The 17,405-nt window shown below is 40.7% G+C and overlaps 1 protein-coding gene and 1 pseudogene across 1 annotated transcript; both read left to right on the forward strand.

Moving 5' to 3' along the window:
* The first annotated feature begins 4,632 nt into the window (after positions 1-4,632).
* On the forward strand, positions 4,633-4,745 carry LOC122554816 (U6 spliceosomal RNA; annotated as a pseudogene).
* A 5,437-nt stretch (positions 4,746-10,182) lies between these two features.
* tmem69 (transmembrane protein 69) lies at positions 10,183-16,643 on the forward strand. The gene is made up of 3 exons (XM_043699130.2): positions 10,183-10,292; positions 11,186-11,238; positions 14,582-16,643. The coding sequence occupies exons 2-3, from the start codon at positions 11,194-11,196 to the stop codon at positions 15,290-15,292; spliced, it is 756 nt and encodes a 251-aa protein (XP_043555065.2). The 5' UTR covers positions 10,183-10,292; positions 11,186-11,193; the 3' UTR covers positions 15,293-16,643.
* The last annotated feature ends 762 nt before the right edge of the window (positions 16,644-17,405 follow it).

Consider the following 17,405-nt stretch of genomic DNA (forward strand, 5'->3'; position numbering starts at 1 on the left):
TTCATAGTTAAAAATCACACAACACCAGGTCTCCGAATCATGATTAATTTTTCATGTGTTGGATTTCAAACACCGGACATCTGTAACATATTTGTGAACTCGACGTTTTATAATGGATAGAAATTAGATGATGGAAATGTGTTGCTGGAAAAGCGCAGCAGGTCAGGCAGCATCTAGGGAACAGGAGAATCGACGTTTCGGGCATTAGCCCTTCTTCAGGAATGAGGAAAAAGGCCTCAATTGCATTTTGTGGTAGAGAATTCCACAGGCTTACCACTCTTTATTCTCAGTCATAAGTGACCTACCCCATATCCTTAAACTGTGATCCTTGGTTATGGATTTTAGAGTCATAGAGATATACAGCACAGAAACAGCCACTTGGTCCAAATCTTTTTCCTCATTCCTGAAGAAGGGCTAATGCTCGAAACGTCGATTCTCCTGTTCCCTAGATGCTGCCTGACCTGCTGCGCTTTTCCAGCAACACATTTCCATCTCTGATCTCCAGCATCTGCAGACCTCACTTTCTCCTCAGAAATTAGATGAGTCCATTCGGCCCATTAGGCCTGCTATGTCATTCGAAATGATCGTGGCTGATCATTCAACTTCATAATTGTAAGAATAAGGAACTACAGAATCTGGATATCTGAGACAAAAGAAAAAGTTCTAAAGAAAGGTCTGCCAGCATCTGTAGAGAAAAAAATCACGTTTTGAGCCAAAGGTCACCACTTCAAATATTAACTTTTTCTGTTTACAGGTGCTGCCAGACCTGCTGAGTTTCTCTAAGACCCTCTTTTTGTTTCTCATCCAACTCAGCAACCTGTTCCTGCTTTCTCTCTGTACCCTTTGTCCCCTTTAACTCTCAGAGCTAAATCTAACTTTTTCTTGAAAACATTAAATGTTTTGGCCTCAATTGCATTTTGTGGTAGAGAATTCCACAGGCTTACCACTCTTTATTCTCAGTCATAAGTGACCTACCCCATATCCTTAAATTGTGATCCTTGGTTATGGATTTTAGAGTCATAGAGATATACAGCACAGAAACAGCCACTTGGTCCAAATCATGAATGTTAACCGGATATGCTAAATAAATCTAGTGCCATTTGGCCATATCCCTCTAATCCCTTCCTATTCATACACCAATCCAGATGCCTTTTACATGCTCCACCACTTCTGGCAACTCATTCCATTCACAAACCACCCTCTGTGTGAACAATTTGTACCTTGGTTCCCTTTTATAAGGATAAGGAGTAGCAAAATGTGATGAAGAGATATGGAGAGAAGGCAGGAGAATGGGAGTGAGGAGCATATCAGCCATGATCAAATGGCAGAGCAGACTTCGAGAAGGGCAGCACAGAAACCAATCCTTTGGTCCAAACCATCCATGCCGACCAGATATCCTAACCTAATCTAGTACTATTTGCCAGCACATTTTTGGCCCATATCCCTCTAAACCCTTCATATTCATATACCCATCCAGATGCCTTTTAAATGCTGCAATTGGAGTAGCTTCCTCCACTTCCTCTGGCAGCTCATTCCACTCTCTGTGTGAAAACATTGCCCCTTAATGCCCTTTTCTATCTTTCCCCTCTGACTCTAAAACTATGCCCTCGAGTTCTGGACTCCCCCACCCCAGGGGTAGGCCATTTAGGACAGAGATGAGGAGAAACTTCTTCACCCAGAGAGTGGTGGGTGTGTGGAATGCTCTGCCCCAGAGGGCAGTGGAGGCCCAGTCTCTGGATTCGTTTAAGAAAGAGTTGGATAGAGCTCTCGAGGATAGTGGAATCAAGGGTTATGGAAATAAGGCAGGAACAGGATACTGATTGATGATGATCATAATGAATGGTGGTGCAGGCTCGAAGGGCAGAATGGCCTACTCCTGCACCTATTGTCTATCCTTCCGATAGGAAGACCAGAATTGCACGCAATATTCCAAAAAGTGGCCTAATCAATGTCTTGCACAGCCAAAACATAGCCTCCCAACTCCTATCCACAATGTCCTGTCCAATAAAGGAAAACACACCAAACGCCGCCTTCACTATCCTACCGACCTGTGACTCCATTTTCAAGGAACTATGAACCTGCACTCCAAGGTCTCTTTGTTCAGCAACATTCCCTAGAACCTTACCATTAAGTGTATAAGTCCTGCTCTGATTTGCCTTTCCAAAGTGCACCACCTCGCATTTATCTGAACTCCATTTGACACTCTTCAGCCCATTGGCCCATCTGATCAAGATCCTGTAGTACTCTGAGGTAACCTTCTTCGCTGTCCACTACACCTCTAATTTTGGTGTCATCTGCAAACTTAATAACTATACCTCCTATGTTCACATCCAAATCATTTATATAAATGACGAAAAGCAGTGAACCTAGCACCAATCTTTGTGACACTCCACTGGTCACAGGCCTCCATTCTGAAAAGTAACCCTCCACTACCACCCTCTGTCTTCTACCTTTGAGCACGTTCTGCATTTAAATTTCATGAGATCTAACCTTGCTAACCAGTCTCCCATGGGGAACTTGTCAAACGCCTTACTGAAGTCCATATAATCACGTTCCACTGCTCAGCCCTTTTGTTGTTTCTTCAAAAAGCTCAATCAAGTTTGTGAGACATGATTTCCCACGCACAAAGCCATGATGAATATCCCTAATCAGTCCTTGCCTTTCCAAATACATGTAAATTGTGTCCCTCAGGATCCCTCCAACAAATTAACGATCACTGATGTCAGGCTCACTAGTCTATATTCCCCTGGCTTTTCCTTATCACCTTTCTTAAATAGTGACACCACGTTAGCCAGCCTCCAGTTTTCCAGCACCTCACCTGTGACTATCAGTGATACAAATATCTCAGCAAGGAGCCCAGCAATCACTTCCCTCGCCTCCCACAGAGTTCGAGGGTACACTTGATTGGGACCTGGCGATTTATCCACCTTTATGCAATTCAAGATGTCCAGCACCACCTCCTCTGTAATATGGACATTATTCAATATGTCACCATCTATTTCCCTTCATTCTATATCTTCCATGTCCTTTTCCACAGTAAACACTGATGCAAAATACTCGTTTAGTATCTCCCCCATCTCCTGCGGCTCCCCACATAGGCTGCCTTGCAGAACTTTGAGAGGAGAAGGAGAATCGACGTTTCGGGCATAAGCCAATTCCTGAAGAAGGGCTTATGCCTGAAACGTCGATTCTTCTTCTCCTTTGATGCTGCCTGGCCTGCTGTGTTTTTCCAGCAACACATTTTTAAGCTGTGATCCCCAGCATCTGCAGTCCTCACTTTCTCCTAGAACTTTGAGAGGCCCTGTTCTCTCCCAAGTTACTCTTTTGTCCTTAATTGATGGGTTGAAAGGCCTAATTCTGCTCCTATATCTTATGAATTTATATACCTTTCCTCCCTCACCTTAAACCTATGCCCTCTAGTTTTTGACTCCCCCACCTCAGGGAAAAGACCTTACCTATTTATCCTATCCAGGCCCCTCATGATTTTATGAACCTCTGTAAGATCATCCCTCAGCTTCTGAAGCTCCAGGGAAAATACCCCCAGGCTATTCAACCTCTACCTGTAGCTCCAACCCTGGCAACAAGCTTGAAAATCCTTTCTGGATCCTTACAAGTTTCACTAGAACTGCACACAACACTGCAAAAGAGGCGGAACAAATATCCTGTAATCAGGAATCATATCCTTCTTTGATCCCAAACATGGACATTTTTAAAAATCTGCAAATCCCTCTCTTGACATCTTAGATCATCCTTCAATAATCCTTCCCATTTCTGAGATCCTCATTTTCTGCTATTCTCTTATTCCTTCTCACTGGTTGTCTTTCACTGACTTGAACTTCACATTTGCATGGACAGAAGATCTGGCTGACAGAAAACAGAGTATGCATAGTACATCGTTGATTGGCAGGTTGTGATAAGTGGAATCTTACTGGGGTGTGATGTGGGGTGACAACTTTCCACAATTTACATCGATGATGAAGATGACAGGATTGAAGGCACGGCAGCTAACTTCCCAGATTGTACCAAGAAATGCAGGAAAATATGAAGGCATAAGGAATTTTGAGAATGATTCCGATATGTTGAGTGAATGAGCAAATATCTGGCAGATGTCGTAAAATGTGGGGAAATATAAAACTTTTAATTTTGTGAAGAAGAATGAAAAATTGGAGTATGATTTAAAAGGAGAATAATTGCAGAATTGTGAAGTGGTGATGGATTTAAGTTTTCTAATGGGTGTGACAAAACGTTTGTGAGCAGGTACAGCACATAATCAAGATGGCTAACGTGATGCTATCTGTAATTATGAGAGAAGTTGAACATCAATGTATTTATACCTCCGTAATACAGAACATTTATGATGTCACATCTTGAATAGTATGTGCAGTTTTGGCCTTCTTACTAAAGGAAGGATGTAAATACATTGGAGGCAGTTCAGAGGAGGTTTACTTGAGTGATACCGGAAATCAGTATATTGTCTAATGGTCACCCTGTGCTCATTTCTACTAGTGTTTAGAAGAGTAAGGGGTGATTTGACTGAAGCATGTAAGACCGTATAAAAATATAAGTGGTCTTGACAAGAGATGTATGCAGAGATGCTTCCTCTTACACAGGAGTCCAAAATTAAGGGGTACTGTTTTAAAATTAGATGAGACAGCACATATACTAAAATTGGAACAATACAGAGAAGATTAGCATGCCCCACGCGCAAGGATGATACGCAAATTCGTGAAACGTTCCATATGTTTTCTCTTGAAAGTGGAGTTGCAGGTAGATAGGATAGCGAAGAAGGTGTTTGGTATGCTTTCTTTTATTAGTCAGAGTATTGAGTACAGGAGTTGGAGGTGATATTGCGGCTGTATAGGACATTGGTTAGGCCACTGTTGCGTGCAATTCTGGTCTCCTTCCTATCGGAAAGATGTTGTGAAACTTGAAAGGGTTCAGAACTAGAGGGCATAGGTTTAGGGTGAGAGGGGAAAGATATAAGAGACCTAAGGGGCAATTTTTCACACAGAGGGTGGTATGTGTATGGAATGAGCTGCCAGAGGAAGTGGTGGAGGCTGGTACAATTGCAACATTTAAGAGGCATTTGGATGGGTATATGAATAGGAAGGGTTTGGAGGGATATGGGCCACATGCAATCAGGTGGGACTAGATTGGGTTAGGATATCTGGTTGGTATGGAAGGGTTGGACTGAAGGATCTGTTTCCATGCTGTACATCTCTATGACTCCATGAGAAGATTTCTTTTCGGGGGAGTTGTGTGACTTGGAAGTCTGATGTTGGAAGCAGGGACAAGTAATGTTTAAATGCAGCGGTAGCAGATTCTTGTTTGGCAAGATGAGAATCATAGAATGTCATTTGGCCTATCGAGTCCACACCAGCCCACCAAAGAGCATCCCACATATACCCCCTCCCTCCCTTATCCCTGTAGCCCTGCATTTCCCCTGGTTAGTCCACCTAGCCTCTACATCTTTGGACACTGTGGGCAATTTATCCATAGATCTACCCAACCTGCAGGTCTTTGCACTGTGGAAGGAAACGAGAGCACCTGGAGGAAACCCATGCAGACATGAGGAGAATGTGCAAACTCCACACAGCCAATTGCCTGAGACTTGAATCAAACTCAGGGGCGTTGAGGCAGCACTGAGGCATTGTGCCACTGAGAGATTGTGGAACTCAAAACATAAACAGATCAGTCATGATCAACCTGAATGGTGAAACAGGCATTTTCTTTAATGATTGTAATGCTAAAGCTGCTTGGATGTACTTTGTGGAGAAAATGGAAATAGTATGCCAGGTTGTGCAAGCAAATGAGGATGGTTTTCTTTGTATCAGAAAACAAAGTAACACACGTTCCTTCTTTTACACATCACTTCACTATTGAGACTGGTCTAGCTCTTTTGCTATCCAGATAGAGAGACTGGATGTACCCTGAAAGATGCACATTGGGACCACTCGGACATTTTAATGCAATGCCCAGGAATTGTTTAGGAAGATGAAACTTCCAATGGGCAATTACTTAGCATCTGGAATCCTCTGAAGTCCTAAAATCAGAGCCAGCATGTGAGATTTTGGAGTGTTTTGACTGACTTTTTTAACCATTAACGGAGAAGGTTAGTAGAATTAAAACATGCTCCAACTCCTCGGTAACTAGACTACTGACCTAGTCACTCAGACTTGGCCACCCCTCACTAAAGAAAACTGAGCTGCAGCATCTCCAAACTTTCACATTTTTCAAAACTATCTATTTTTAATCATTATGTATTTCTCTTTCTCAATTTGTTATTGAAACAGAGTTCAATGTTTAACTGATATTTAATAACATTCAAAATTCTGCAGCTTTGCACATGCAAAAGTTAAACACTCATCATAATTACGTAACCACTCAATAAAAGCTGTTGTTCTGTATCAGCAGATAGTGTTGGATTATATTGACATTTAGCTTTTGAAGTTTCATTGGTTTTATTAAGATTTATTGTTTTGTTAAAGATGCTTCATATTGTACAAAACTGAAAATAAATTTACAGACACCCATTCTTGCATCCTTCAATGGTTGAAAATGATCCTGTATTTAATTAGGAGTGCAATTTTTTTATTCACTGCTGGGACATGGTTGCTGCTGGCTGGCTAACATTTATTGCCCATCCTGAGTTGCCCTTGAGAAGGTGGTGGTGAGCTGCAGTCTATGTAGGTTGCCCACAATGCCCTTAGGGAGGGAATTCCATGATTTTGACCCAATGACAATGAAGAAACAGTGATATATAAGTAGAAAACGAGATGAGGTCCTGAAAGAAGAATTCGGGGAGCTAGGAGAGAAGAGGAGGAACTCAAACGTAGTGATCTCGGGATTACTACCAGTGCCACGTGCTAGCCAGCGTAGAAATGATAAAATAGGCAGGATGAGCACGTGACTTGAGAGATGGTGGAGGAGGGAGGGGTTCAGATTTGTTGGACATTGGGACTGGTTCTGGGGAAGGTGGGACTATTGCAAAAGGGACGATCTACATCTGAACCAGACCGGAACCAATGTCCTTGGGGGAGTTTTTGCTAAACTAATGTGGCAGGGGACTGGGAACCAGAAGAGAAAACAAGTAGGCAGCGAGGTGGAGACTGTAAGAATCATGAAGATAGCATTAATAAAGGGAAGAGTAGGCAGAGAGCAGATAAGCGCAAGAGAACTGGTGGCCTGAAATGCATCTACTTTAATGCAAGGAGTATAGTGTGTAAGGCAAATGAACTTAGGGCTTGGATTGGTGCCTGGGAGTATGACATTATTTCAATCACAGAGACTTGGTTGAAGGAAGGGCATGATGACTGGCAACTAAACGTTCCAGGATATAGACGCTTCAGACAGGACAGGGAGGGAAGTAAAAGGAGGGGGGGGGGGGGGTGGAGTTGCATTGCTGGTCAGGGATGATATCACGGCTGTGCTAAAGGAGGACACTATGGAGGTCGTGGGTAGTGAGGCATTATGGGTGGAGCAGAGAAATAAGAAGGGTGCAGTTACATTGTTGGGGCTGTATTTCAGGCCTCCCAACAGTGAGTGTGAGGTAGGAGAACCAATAGATCAACAGATTATGGAAAGATGTAGAGGCAATATGGTAGTGGTGATGGGAGGTTTTAATTTTCCCAACATTGACTGGGATACACTTAGCGTCAAAGGTCTGGATGAGGTAGAATTTGTAAGAAGCAAACAGGAGAATTTTCTAGAGCAGTATGTCAATAGTCCGATGAGGGAAAGGGCCATATTGGACCTTGTACTGGGGAACGAGCCAGGACAGGTGGTAGAAGTTGCGGTGGGGGATTTCTTTGGGAACAGTGACCACAATTCTGTAAGTTTTAGAATACTCATAGATAAAGATGAGAGTGGTCCTAAGGGAAGAGTACTAAACTGGGCCAAGGTCAATTATATCAAAATTAGGCAGGAGCTCGGAAATGTGGATTGGACACAGCTATTTGAAGGGAAGTCCACATTTGATACGTGGGAGGCTTTCAAAGATAGGTTAAAGATAATGCAGGATAGGCATGTCGCATTGAAGGCAAAGGATAGAAAGAGTAAGATTCGCGAACCATGCATGACAGGAGAAATTGTACGACCAGCCAAGAGGAAAAAGAAAGCATACATAAGGTCTAGGCAGCTAAGAACAGAACAGGCCCTGGAGGTATATCAGAAGAGTAGGACAAGTCTTAAACGAGGAATCAAGCGGGCTAAAAGGGGTCATGAAATAGCTTTAGCAAGCAGAATTAAGGAGAATCCCAAAGCATTTTATTCTTGTATAAGAAGCAAGCAGGTAACTACAGAAAGGATTGGTCTACTAAAAGATAATGAAGGAAGGCTGTGTGTCAAAACTGACAAAATGGGTGAGATTCTGAATGAATACTTTGCATTAGTGTTCACTGAGGAGAGGAACATGAATCTTGAGATTAGAGACAGAAGTTTGATTCGTCTGGATCACGTTGCCATAAGTAGGGAAGATGTATTGGGTAGGCTACAGGTTATTAAGGTGGACAAATCCCCAGGACCAGATGGGATCTACCCCAAGTTGCTGAGGGAGACAAGAGAGGAAATAGCTGGGGCCCTGACAGATATCTTTGTGGCATCTTTAAATACAGGCGAAGTGCTGGAGGACTGGAAGGTTGCTCATGTTGTCCCCCTGCACAAGAAGGATAGTCGGGATATTCCGTGTAACTACAGATCAGTGAGCCTGACATCGGTGGTGGAAAAGTTGCTGGAGAGAGTACTGAGGGATAGGATCTATTTATATTTAGAAAAGAATGGGCTTATCAGTGATAGGCAACATAGTTTTGTGCAGAGGAGATCGTGCCTTACCAACTTAATAGAGTTCTTCGTGGAAGTGACCAAGTTGATAGATGAAGGAAGGGCTGTTGATGTCATATACATGGACTTTAGTGGTAGACTCATGGAGAAAGTGAAGTCACATAGTGTGCAGGGTGTTCTAGCTAGGTGGATAAAGAACTGATTGAGCAACAGGAGAAAGAGAGTAGTAGTTGAAGGGAGTTTCTCGAAATGGAGAAAGGTGACCAGTGGTGTTCCGCAGGGGTCAGTGTTGGGGCCACTGTTGTTTGTAATATACATAAATGATCTGGAAGAGGGCACTGTTGGTATGATCAGCAAGTTTGCAGATGACATGAAAACTGGTGGAGTAGCAGAAAGCATAAGGGACTGTCAAAGAATACAGGAGGATACAGACAGTATCAGATGGCAGATGGATTTCAATCCAGACAACTGAGGTGATGCATTTAGGCAAGTCTAATTCTAGAGCGAATTATACAATGAATGGAAGAGCCTTGGGAAAAGTTGATGGGCAGAGAGATCTGGTAGTGCAGGTCCATTGTACCCTGAAGGTTGCTGCACAGGTGGATAGAGTGGTCAAGAAGGCATATGGTATGCTTGCCTTCATCGGACGGGGTATTGAGTATAAGAGCTAGCAAGTCATATTAAAATTGTACAGATCGTTGGTTCGGCCGCGTTTGGAATACTGTGCACAGTTCTGGTCGACACATTACCAAAAGGATGTGGACGCTTTGGAGAGGGTGCAGAGAAGGTTTACGAGGATGTTGCCTGGTATGGAAGGTGCTAGCTCTGAAGAGAGGTTGAGTAGGTTAGATTTATTTTCATTAGAAAAGAGGAGATTGAGGGGGGACCTGATTGAGGTTTACAAAATCACGGAGGGTATAGACAGGGCGGATAGAGACAACCTTTTTCTCAGGGTGAGGGATTCTATAACGAGAGGTCATGCTTTCAAGCGTGGTGACCCTCAGGTTAAACCACGACTAATCGACTCTCTCTAATGTAAGAGCAGGCCGTGCGGTCTGACAGGAAGGACTATGGTGACTTTACCTCACAGACAAGACAATGACAGCTGCTCGTTTATCATTTCCTCAGCGACACGAGAGTCAATGTTGAAAATACGTCGGAAGAAAGAAAAGCAGGCAAAAATCTACTATGAAAATAAAAAAAAATGAAAGCCTGTCATAGTAACAGCCAGCAAAAGAGAGGCGGGGAAAAGGGAACATGCAACATTTCCGATTGTTATTTTCAAAACGCTGAAGGACCAGGTTTGTATTTTCCAGCATTTCCCGGTTGTCACCTGAAAGTGGAAAGTCTGTGACCTTACCGTGACCTCCTCCTGAACCGGAACTGAGGGACCATGACCCGGAAGGCGATGCCTTGGTCTGAGACAGGGTTTCTCTGCCTGTGACAGGGATTCAACAATAATTTGGGTTTAATTTCGCAGGGAACAGGGATCGGCCGCTTGCTTTCTGTCGAAGGTAAGAGCGAGTTTCTCTTCAGTCACGTTTAGGGTCACATCCAAAACGCCTTTGTCTTTTCGATCGAAAACCTTTCACAAAGTAAAACCGCCTCCAGGCGTTTCACAGGAAAACTTACCCCACCCCCACCCCCCAAACAAAAATACAGCCACAAGAGTAGCACGAGGATGTTTTACGGCACATAACCAAAAGCTTGGCAAAGAATTACATTTTATAGCAGCGTCTTGGTTGTTTCTGGATAAAGGGTGTCGGTGGTGGACAGGTCACTCACCACCTTTCCTTGGTTTTGTTTTGGGCTTTGCACCTGTGAACTGAATCCAGTTTGGGAATAAAACATTCTCCTCGTTCAACATTTTACGTGTATAGCATTAGGGAGAATGGGCACCATTAAAGCACCATGTGAGTCGCTGGTATTTTCTAAGTACTGTCACCATTTAGCGATGTTTCTGCATTTTGTAGAGTCGCTTTACTTTAAAGAATCGGGAAGACGTTATAGTTAGGAAATTGTGATGAATTTCTGTTAGTACGCGGATTGTAGTTAGCACTTGTGTGGCTCCTATGTGATTTTCTTATTGGAGGAGTTCAGTTCAAATTAGTCATTGCAAACCGGCATAAAAATTGCAATTTTAAGCATAAAAATTGAAAATGGAGATACACCAGTAAATACACAAAGTTAATTATAATTTTTCATTGCTACCAGGGGACTGAAATACTGTATCTAAATTCAAATTGTTGTCAGGCAAAATATAAATTTAAAGTTACGCTCTCAGGATTAAAAGACCACTTAAGCTATATCTACTTGATTTTTCAAAAAACTGCCTTTACTTTCACCCTGGCTATGCAGTTAATTAATTATAGAGACATACATTAAAATGATAATTCATTTTTTGCAGGTGGCAAGATGTTTGCTTTCTTGGTGAGAAGATGCTGGCAAACAACTGGTAGAGTAAGTATTGAACTTGTTTCAAGAATACATTTCCTGGAACTACACAAACTAAATTTCAGGGTACTGTGTGCAGATCTTTAACATTTCCAGTACATATTAAGTTGCAGAAATAAATGCTAAGCACAAAGGATCATAAGCCAATGCAAAAATACTATTAGAAATCATCTATTCGAACAGTAAATACATTTTGGAAAGGCATGTTCAAAAGTTTTTTATTTTATTTTTCATGGGATGTGGGCATCATTAACAGGCCGGCATTTATTGCCCATCCCTCAAGGCACTACTTGAGTTACTGCAGTGCATACAACTACAATGCTGTTAAGAGGGGAATTCCTGGAACCTTAGTCAGAGACAGTGAATGAACAGTTTTCCAAGACAGGATGGTGTACGCCTCAAATGGGAACTTGTTGATGGTAGTGTTCCCACATGTCTGCTGTCCACGTTCTTCCCAATGATGGAGATCGTGGGCAAATGAGGCACTGTTGAAAGAGCATTGTTGAGTTGCTGCAATACATTTTAAAGATGCTGCACATTTCTGCCATTGTGGGTCATTGTTGAAGGCGTGTATGTTGAAGTTGATGGACAGGGTGCAGTGTGCAGACTGCATTGTTCTGAATGGTGTTAGCTGCTTAAGTTTTGAAGTTGTGCTCATCCAGTAAAAATGGAGTATTGCATCACACTAATGTGTCTTGTAGATGGTGGACAGACTTTGGGGAGTCAGGAAGTGACTTACCCACCTCAGAATTCCCAGTTTCTGATTTGCTGGGATAACTTAGGTATTTGGCTGCAGCAGTTCAGTTTCTGGTCAATGGTTAATATTGTACAAAAGATTTAAGCCAATAAAAATATACTAGTGTCGGGATGGACAGGATTGGTGAGGGGTAAAAGAAGAACAGTTAAAATTCTTGTAATTGCAAGAACATTTGAAGTTTTCAATTAGTTGTTCAAAATAATCATGCTGCAGATGTTTCTCATTAAGAGTACTTCACAGAGATTTATAAGATGATTTATGATTTTTATTGCTCTCCTATTTACTGAAGAATTTGCTAATCTCTCGGCATCTGAAATCTCAACAGTAATACTTAACTTACACAATTGCTTTCATGTATTATGATCAAGTGAGATGGTGAACTAATTTATTTTGTTGTTTTTAATTCGGTTTCAGTAGAGCATGAGAGTTTTAAAAGGCTGAACTGTCAATTCAGTATGTACCTGACTGAATGTAGATTGTCAGAATTCAGCAGACAGGTATTCTGTTAAACATTTCGAAGGGTTTAGTTTCATCGCAAAAGCCCATCCAGGTAAAAATATTATATTATAGAGTGCTAACTCAAAATTCATGTAGATTCTCTTGAACCATTGTTTCATAGCCAGGGTGAATAATTTTTTAAAATATCCCCACCATCAACTCCTAAATGACCCATCCTTCTTCTTGATGAGGTGGAAAAAAGCTGTTCTAGCCTCCTGTGGTCCCATTGTCTGTATGGATTTTGTGTCTCCATGGAGGAGAATGTGTCTACACAGGTACAAATTAGTTACTTCAAGTCAGTGTTCTCTCTTAGCAAGGATCTTTTTTTAAAAATAATGTTTTATATACGCAGCCAAAGACACCATTACAAATGAATAAATGCACATCTTCATTGCCTGTCTAACAAGTACTCAGAAGCTACTTCACAGGGTATTTTGTACTTGCTGTGGAAGAGAAATTAAACTAAGTGATTAAAAGTGCAGTTGGAAGTGGGTACTGAGGAGGATTTTGAATACAAGGGCAGTTGTGGCATGAAAGAGAGGTTTGAGGAGAGTCCTGGAGTATACTGTCATGTGGAATGGAAGCTTTGCAACAATGGTGAAGCTGTGGATTGAAGATGATTGCATAGTTGGGTTGCTCTGAAATCATGGAATGTTTTGGAAAACTATTGTATAGACTTTAAAATAAATGTGAATCCAACTTAAAGCAAACAATCAGGTAAACGAATAAAATGAATGTTTAGTGACGTTACATTTTTGTAAGAGCTGGAACAATGTCTACTGACTTGATGTTTACCTGGAAATAGTCTCATGTACAGGATTTGGTGGTCCAGAGCTTGAAAGTAATAGTGAAATTGAGTAGCAGAAAGTTGAGTATCATTGACCTACATGTAAAAGCTGACCTCTAAATGCAGATTGTTTAGGGAAATGAAGAATTTTATAACCACTCATGATTCATATGTTGAAATGTAAGTGCACTGTCCTGTGTGGAAATGAGGCATAAAACCCCACAAAGATTCCAAGTTCAATCACAAATTTAAAACAAGATGGCCATTTTGACTCTGAAGTTGGCTTAAAGTTGGAAAGCAATTAGCAATCAGGAACTAACTCCTGCTTTACCAAGATGAATAGTTAAACATGTGTTGATATCAAACCATGATAGATCTGATAAGTTAGTGATGGTGGTTCACACACTGAGAGGAATGATCATTTGAATGAAATGGTAGCACTCATGATCCATTGACAGTTAGCACTTTCGAAGGATAATAGGAATGATGGCAAAGGTGAATCTGTCATTTTGGAGGTCCAAAATGGCCACAATCTAATGGAATAAATCATTTGATTGTGCCATTCACTTTTATCATATTTAATGGCAGTGGACTGAAGCATCAGCAAAAAGGGGGAATTTAGAGAAAAAAAGCCTCCACTATTCCAATAACAATGATGACATTATTACGGTGCACAAAAACACCCTTCCTGCCTAGATCATTTCTAGTTATCTTCCAACAGCACCAAAGTCAGATCCAGTGCAAGCAGAACAAGTCAGTGCATTTGACAATCAGTCCTTTGAACGTCATCAAATCCAAGTGTAGAAAACCTGAAAAACAGCAATGTACAATTTTGTTTGCTACCACAGCCACAACCTAAAATGATTAGTCGTGGTTTGTAATTCAAAAAAGCTCCTTGTCCTTGCCAAAAAAAGGGTAGAAAGTTTAGTTCATAGAGTGGAATTCATTTCTATATTATAGAACACAAATTATTGACTCATGCCCTACCTGCAGTCAGATCCTTGGCTCAGTGTCTGATGTTTCATGCTAAGCCATTTTCTTCAGTTTTATTTCAGTGGTGGTTTGCCATTGGTTGATAGAAGGTAGATCCCAATGAGAAAGGAATTCAGCATATGCTGCAGGCATTAATTTAATTTGCATTCCAGTCTTCTAGCCAACTGAGAGATCTTGTGTCCTAGTTCACTAATATAAATCACATTATACGTTATGTTATTGTGTGCTCAGGATATTCATATCTCAGCTTAATTTTGTACCTTTCTGCAGTTAATACGTATGTATCGTTTTAGTAATTGTTACTGTTTTTCCAGGTTCAGAAATTACTTCAGTTTCCAAATGAATCAAGAAACATCATGTCCTATAACTTATTGAGCCCTTGCACACAAAGAAGATTTAGGAGCTGTCAAGCCGTCAAGTACTTGCAAAAATCTACATTTTTCAGGACTCAGACAAGCAATTTTCATGTATCATATCAAGCATCCAAGATAAAGAAAGCAGAGGAACCAGAGAAACGTGAATTAGACTTACTACGATATGATTTCAGAGAATTGAAAAACAGCCCCAAACCAGCCCTCTATCTTTGCTATGGTGGATTAATTCCTTTTGTATCAGCTCCCCTTGGAATGGCCATAACAGAGACATATTTTCCTGAACTAGCTTTTGCTCAAATTGCATATGGAGCAGCAATTCTCTCTTTTGTTGGAGGAATAAGATGGGGATTTTCAATTCCAGAAAACAGCCCTGCAAAACCTGACTGGTTGAATCTGGGAAACAGTGTGGTTCCTTCTTTGTTAGCCTGGATAGCCCTACTCTTTCATGATAATCTGACTGAAGCAACAATTCTGATTATCATGGGTCTCGGTATAGCATTGCATTATGACTTAGCCTTACTTGAAGGTTATCCAAGTTGGCTCAGAGCTCTTCGAACAGTGCTGACTGTGATAGCAACATTTTCCTTGGTTGCCACATTAATAATCAAAAATACATATCCTGAAAAAAAGCTATTGCCAGATAAAAAATAAAATCTAAAGGGAAGAGATTTTTCCTTTCGTTAAAGCAACAGAAAGGACTTTGTTTTAAAAAAAACTGCAATAAAATTGTAGCAGAGATGCTCATAAATGTTGTGAATTAGTTGTTAATCACACCATTATATTTCAGAGACTCGGGTCACCTTTCAAAAATCTCGCCATTAAAAAGATCTCTATTTAACTTCCATATTTTTGCTATATTTTTGTTCAAGCTGAACATGTAAAAGTACTATCAATTTTGTGACCTAACAAAGAAAAAAATATAATGAATTTTGAATAAAGATCATGTCTAAAGTTTCTTTATCTCTAGTTACAATCCTCACACAGGTTAAAGACTTTTTTTTAGCTGTTTTATGTAAACTATTAATTTAAATTACAGTCTGGCCGATGTTTGCATTTCAGGACATGGTAGAGTTACATAGTGGCATAAATCATTTGTGTGCAGGCTTGATTTGTCAGCAACATACCTAGACATGAACCAGTTGTGCAGATAACTATATTGACCTAATCAATTAAATAAAACTTATATAATTCTAATGATTCGGAGATGCCGATCACCTGATGAAGGAGCGTTGCTCCGAAAGCTAGTGTGCTTCCAATTAAACCTGTTGGACTATAACCTGGTGTTGTGATTTTTAACTATATAATTCTAAGTATCCAGAGAGGTTGATAACCTTTTTTTTGGTAATAGCATAGGTCAACCCTGGCCTCTAATTAGTTATCAGCACTTTGGTTATAGTCAACACTATATCCATGAACTTCCTATTGCCGAATAAATGCATCAGCTCTGCCAGTAAGTCTGCAGTTATCACATGTATTGAGCTTAGCAGAGATTTCTGGTACGTTTTAATGTGAGAAATGTATGACTTATGTTGGAAAGTAACAGAAGAACCCTGTTCAAGGTTTTAACACTTCAAAGTTTAATTAGTCTAAATGTACATTTTGTACTGAAGACTATATATGTTGATAAATTGCACTGTATATTTAATTTGTATTATGGTCTTGAGTCTGGTAGAATGTATTCAATTTTGATCATTGAAAATTAGTGGTGGCATCTGAAATGTTCCAGTAAATGAGAATATGGATTTGCTGTTGAATTTGCAAGATTTGCTACACTTCCATTAAGTTGATGAGGATACATATTCTGGCCTTTTAAAGATCCTAGCACATTTACTGGTGTGGTCATTTGATGTATTTCTTGAATTCAGCATCAATGTAAAAATTGCAAGTGTAACAGTTCTTATGAAATTTTTTTTAAATTGCAGTTTTGACATTTTTGATTGAATCCTTTTAAACATCAGAAGCTTGAGCTGAAGTTATAAATAAAATGCTATCTTGTTCTGTGTGATGAATCAATTAATCTGTGGACCATATCAAGAAAGATACATCTACCTTGGTTAAAATTCTGAAATGTTTGAATACAGGTTACAATTTTCTTTACAATTAGTTTCATATTATGGTGCTTTGCAACTTGGAGGGAGATTTGGAGGTGATAGTGCTCCATTGCATCTGCTGCACTTGACCTGTACCACCTAGAAGGACAAGAGTTGGGAAGGTGCAGTTAGAGAAGCATCTTCTAAACAGTACACATTTCTGCCACTATGTGTCAGTGGTGGGTAGTTTGTCTTGGATGGTGTAAAGCTTTGTGTGATTGGATCTACAGAGGAACCTCGATTATCTGAATACCAATTATCCAAAAATCAGATTATCCGAAGGAGATCGAGGTCCTGATGGAAACATTACAACAAAGACGTGTTTCCAACACTAATCGTGTCTTTTGTTTACAGTGTTTAAACAGGCACCATCTCCAAATGGCTGTCTGCCTGCCCTCTCTCTCTCCCCACACTTTCCTTGGAGTTCTATACAGGGGTGTACCCTAAACTCCACCTCCACATAATCTCTCCAACATTGTTCTGTACAGGGCAAAGGTGGTATATGTCAAAACGTTGTGTGTAGCTGTGTGTGTGTGTATGCTATTTGGAGACTTACCCCACAGAAGCAACTGCTGCAACAGCAATCTTGGTGTACAGTCCAGTTGCCCTGGAAAGGGGGCGGGGAACATTCTTGGATAAGGGTGGAGTTGGAGGGGGTGGGTGTGTATGGGGTT

The sequence above is a fragment of the Chiloscyllium plagiosum genome, unplaced genomic scaffold (genome assembly GCF_037043375.1).
Source record: "Chiloscyllium plagiosum isolate Xiang-an unplaced genomic scaffold, Cpla_swu_hap1 HiC_scaffold_9, whole genome shotgun sequence".
NCBI lineage: Eukaryota > Metazoa > Chordata > Chondrichthyes > Orectolobiformes > Hemiscylliidae > Chiloscyllium > Chiloscyllium plagiosum.

Coding starts and splice junctions, on each gene's coding strand:
- tmem69 (XM_043699130.2), top strand. CDS start 11,194: ATGTTTGCTTTCTTGGTGAGAAGATGCTGGCAAACAACTGGTAGA. Junction 11,239..14,581: donor GCTGGCAAACAACTGGTAGA/GTAAGTATTGAA, acceptor CTGTTTTTCCAG/GTTCAGAAATTACTTCAGTT.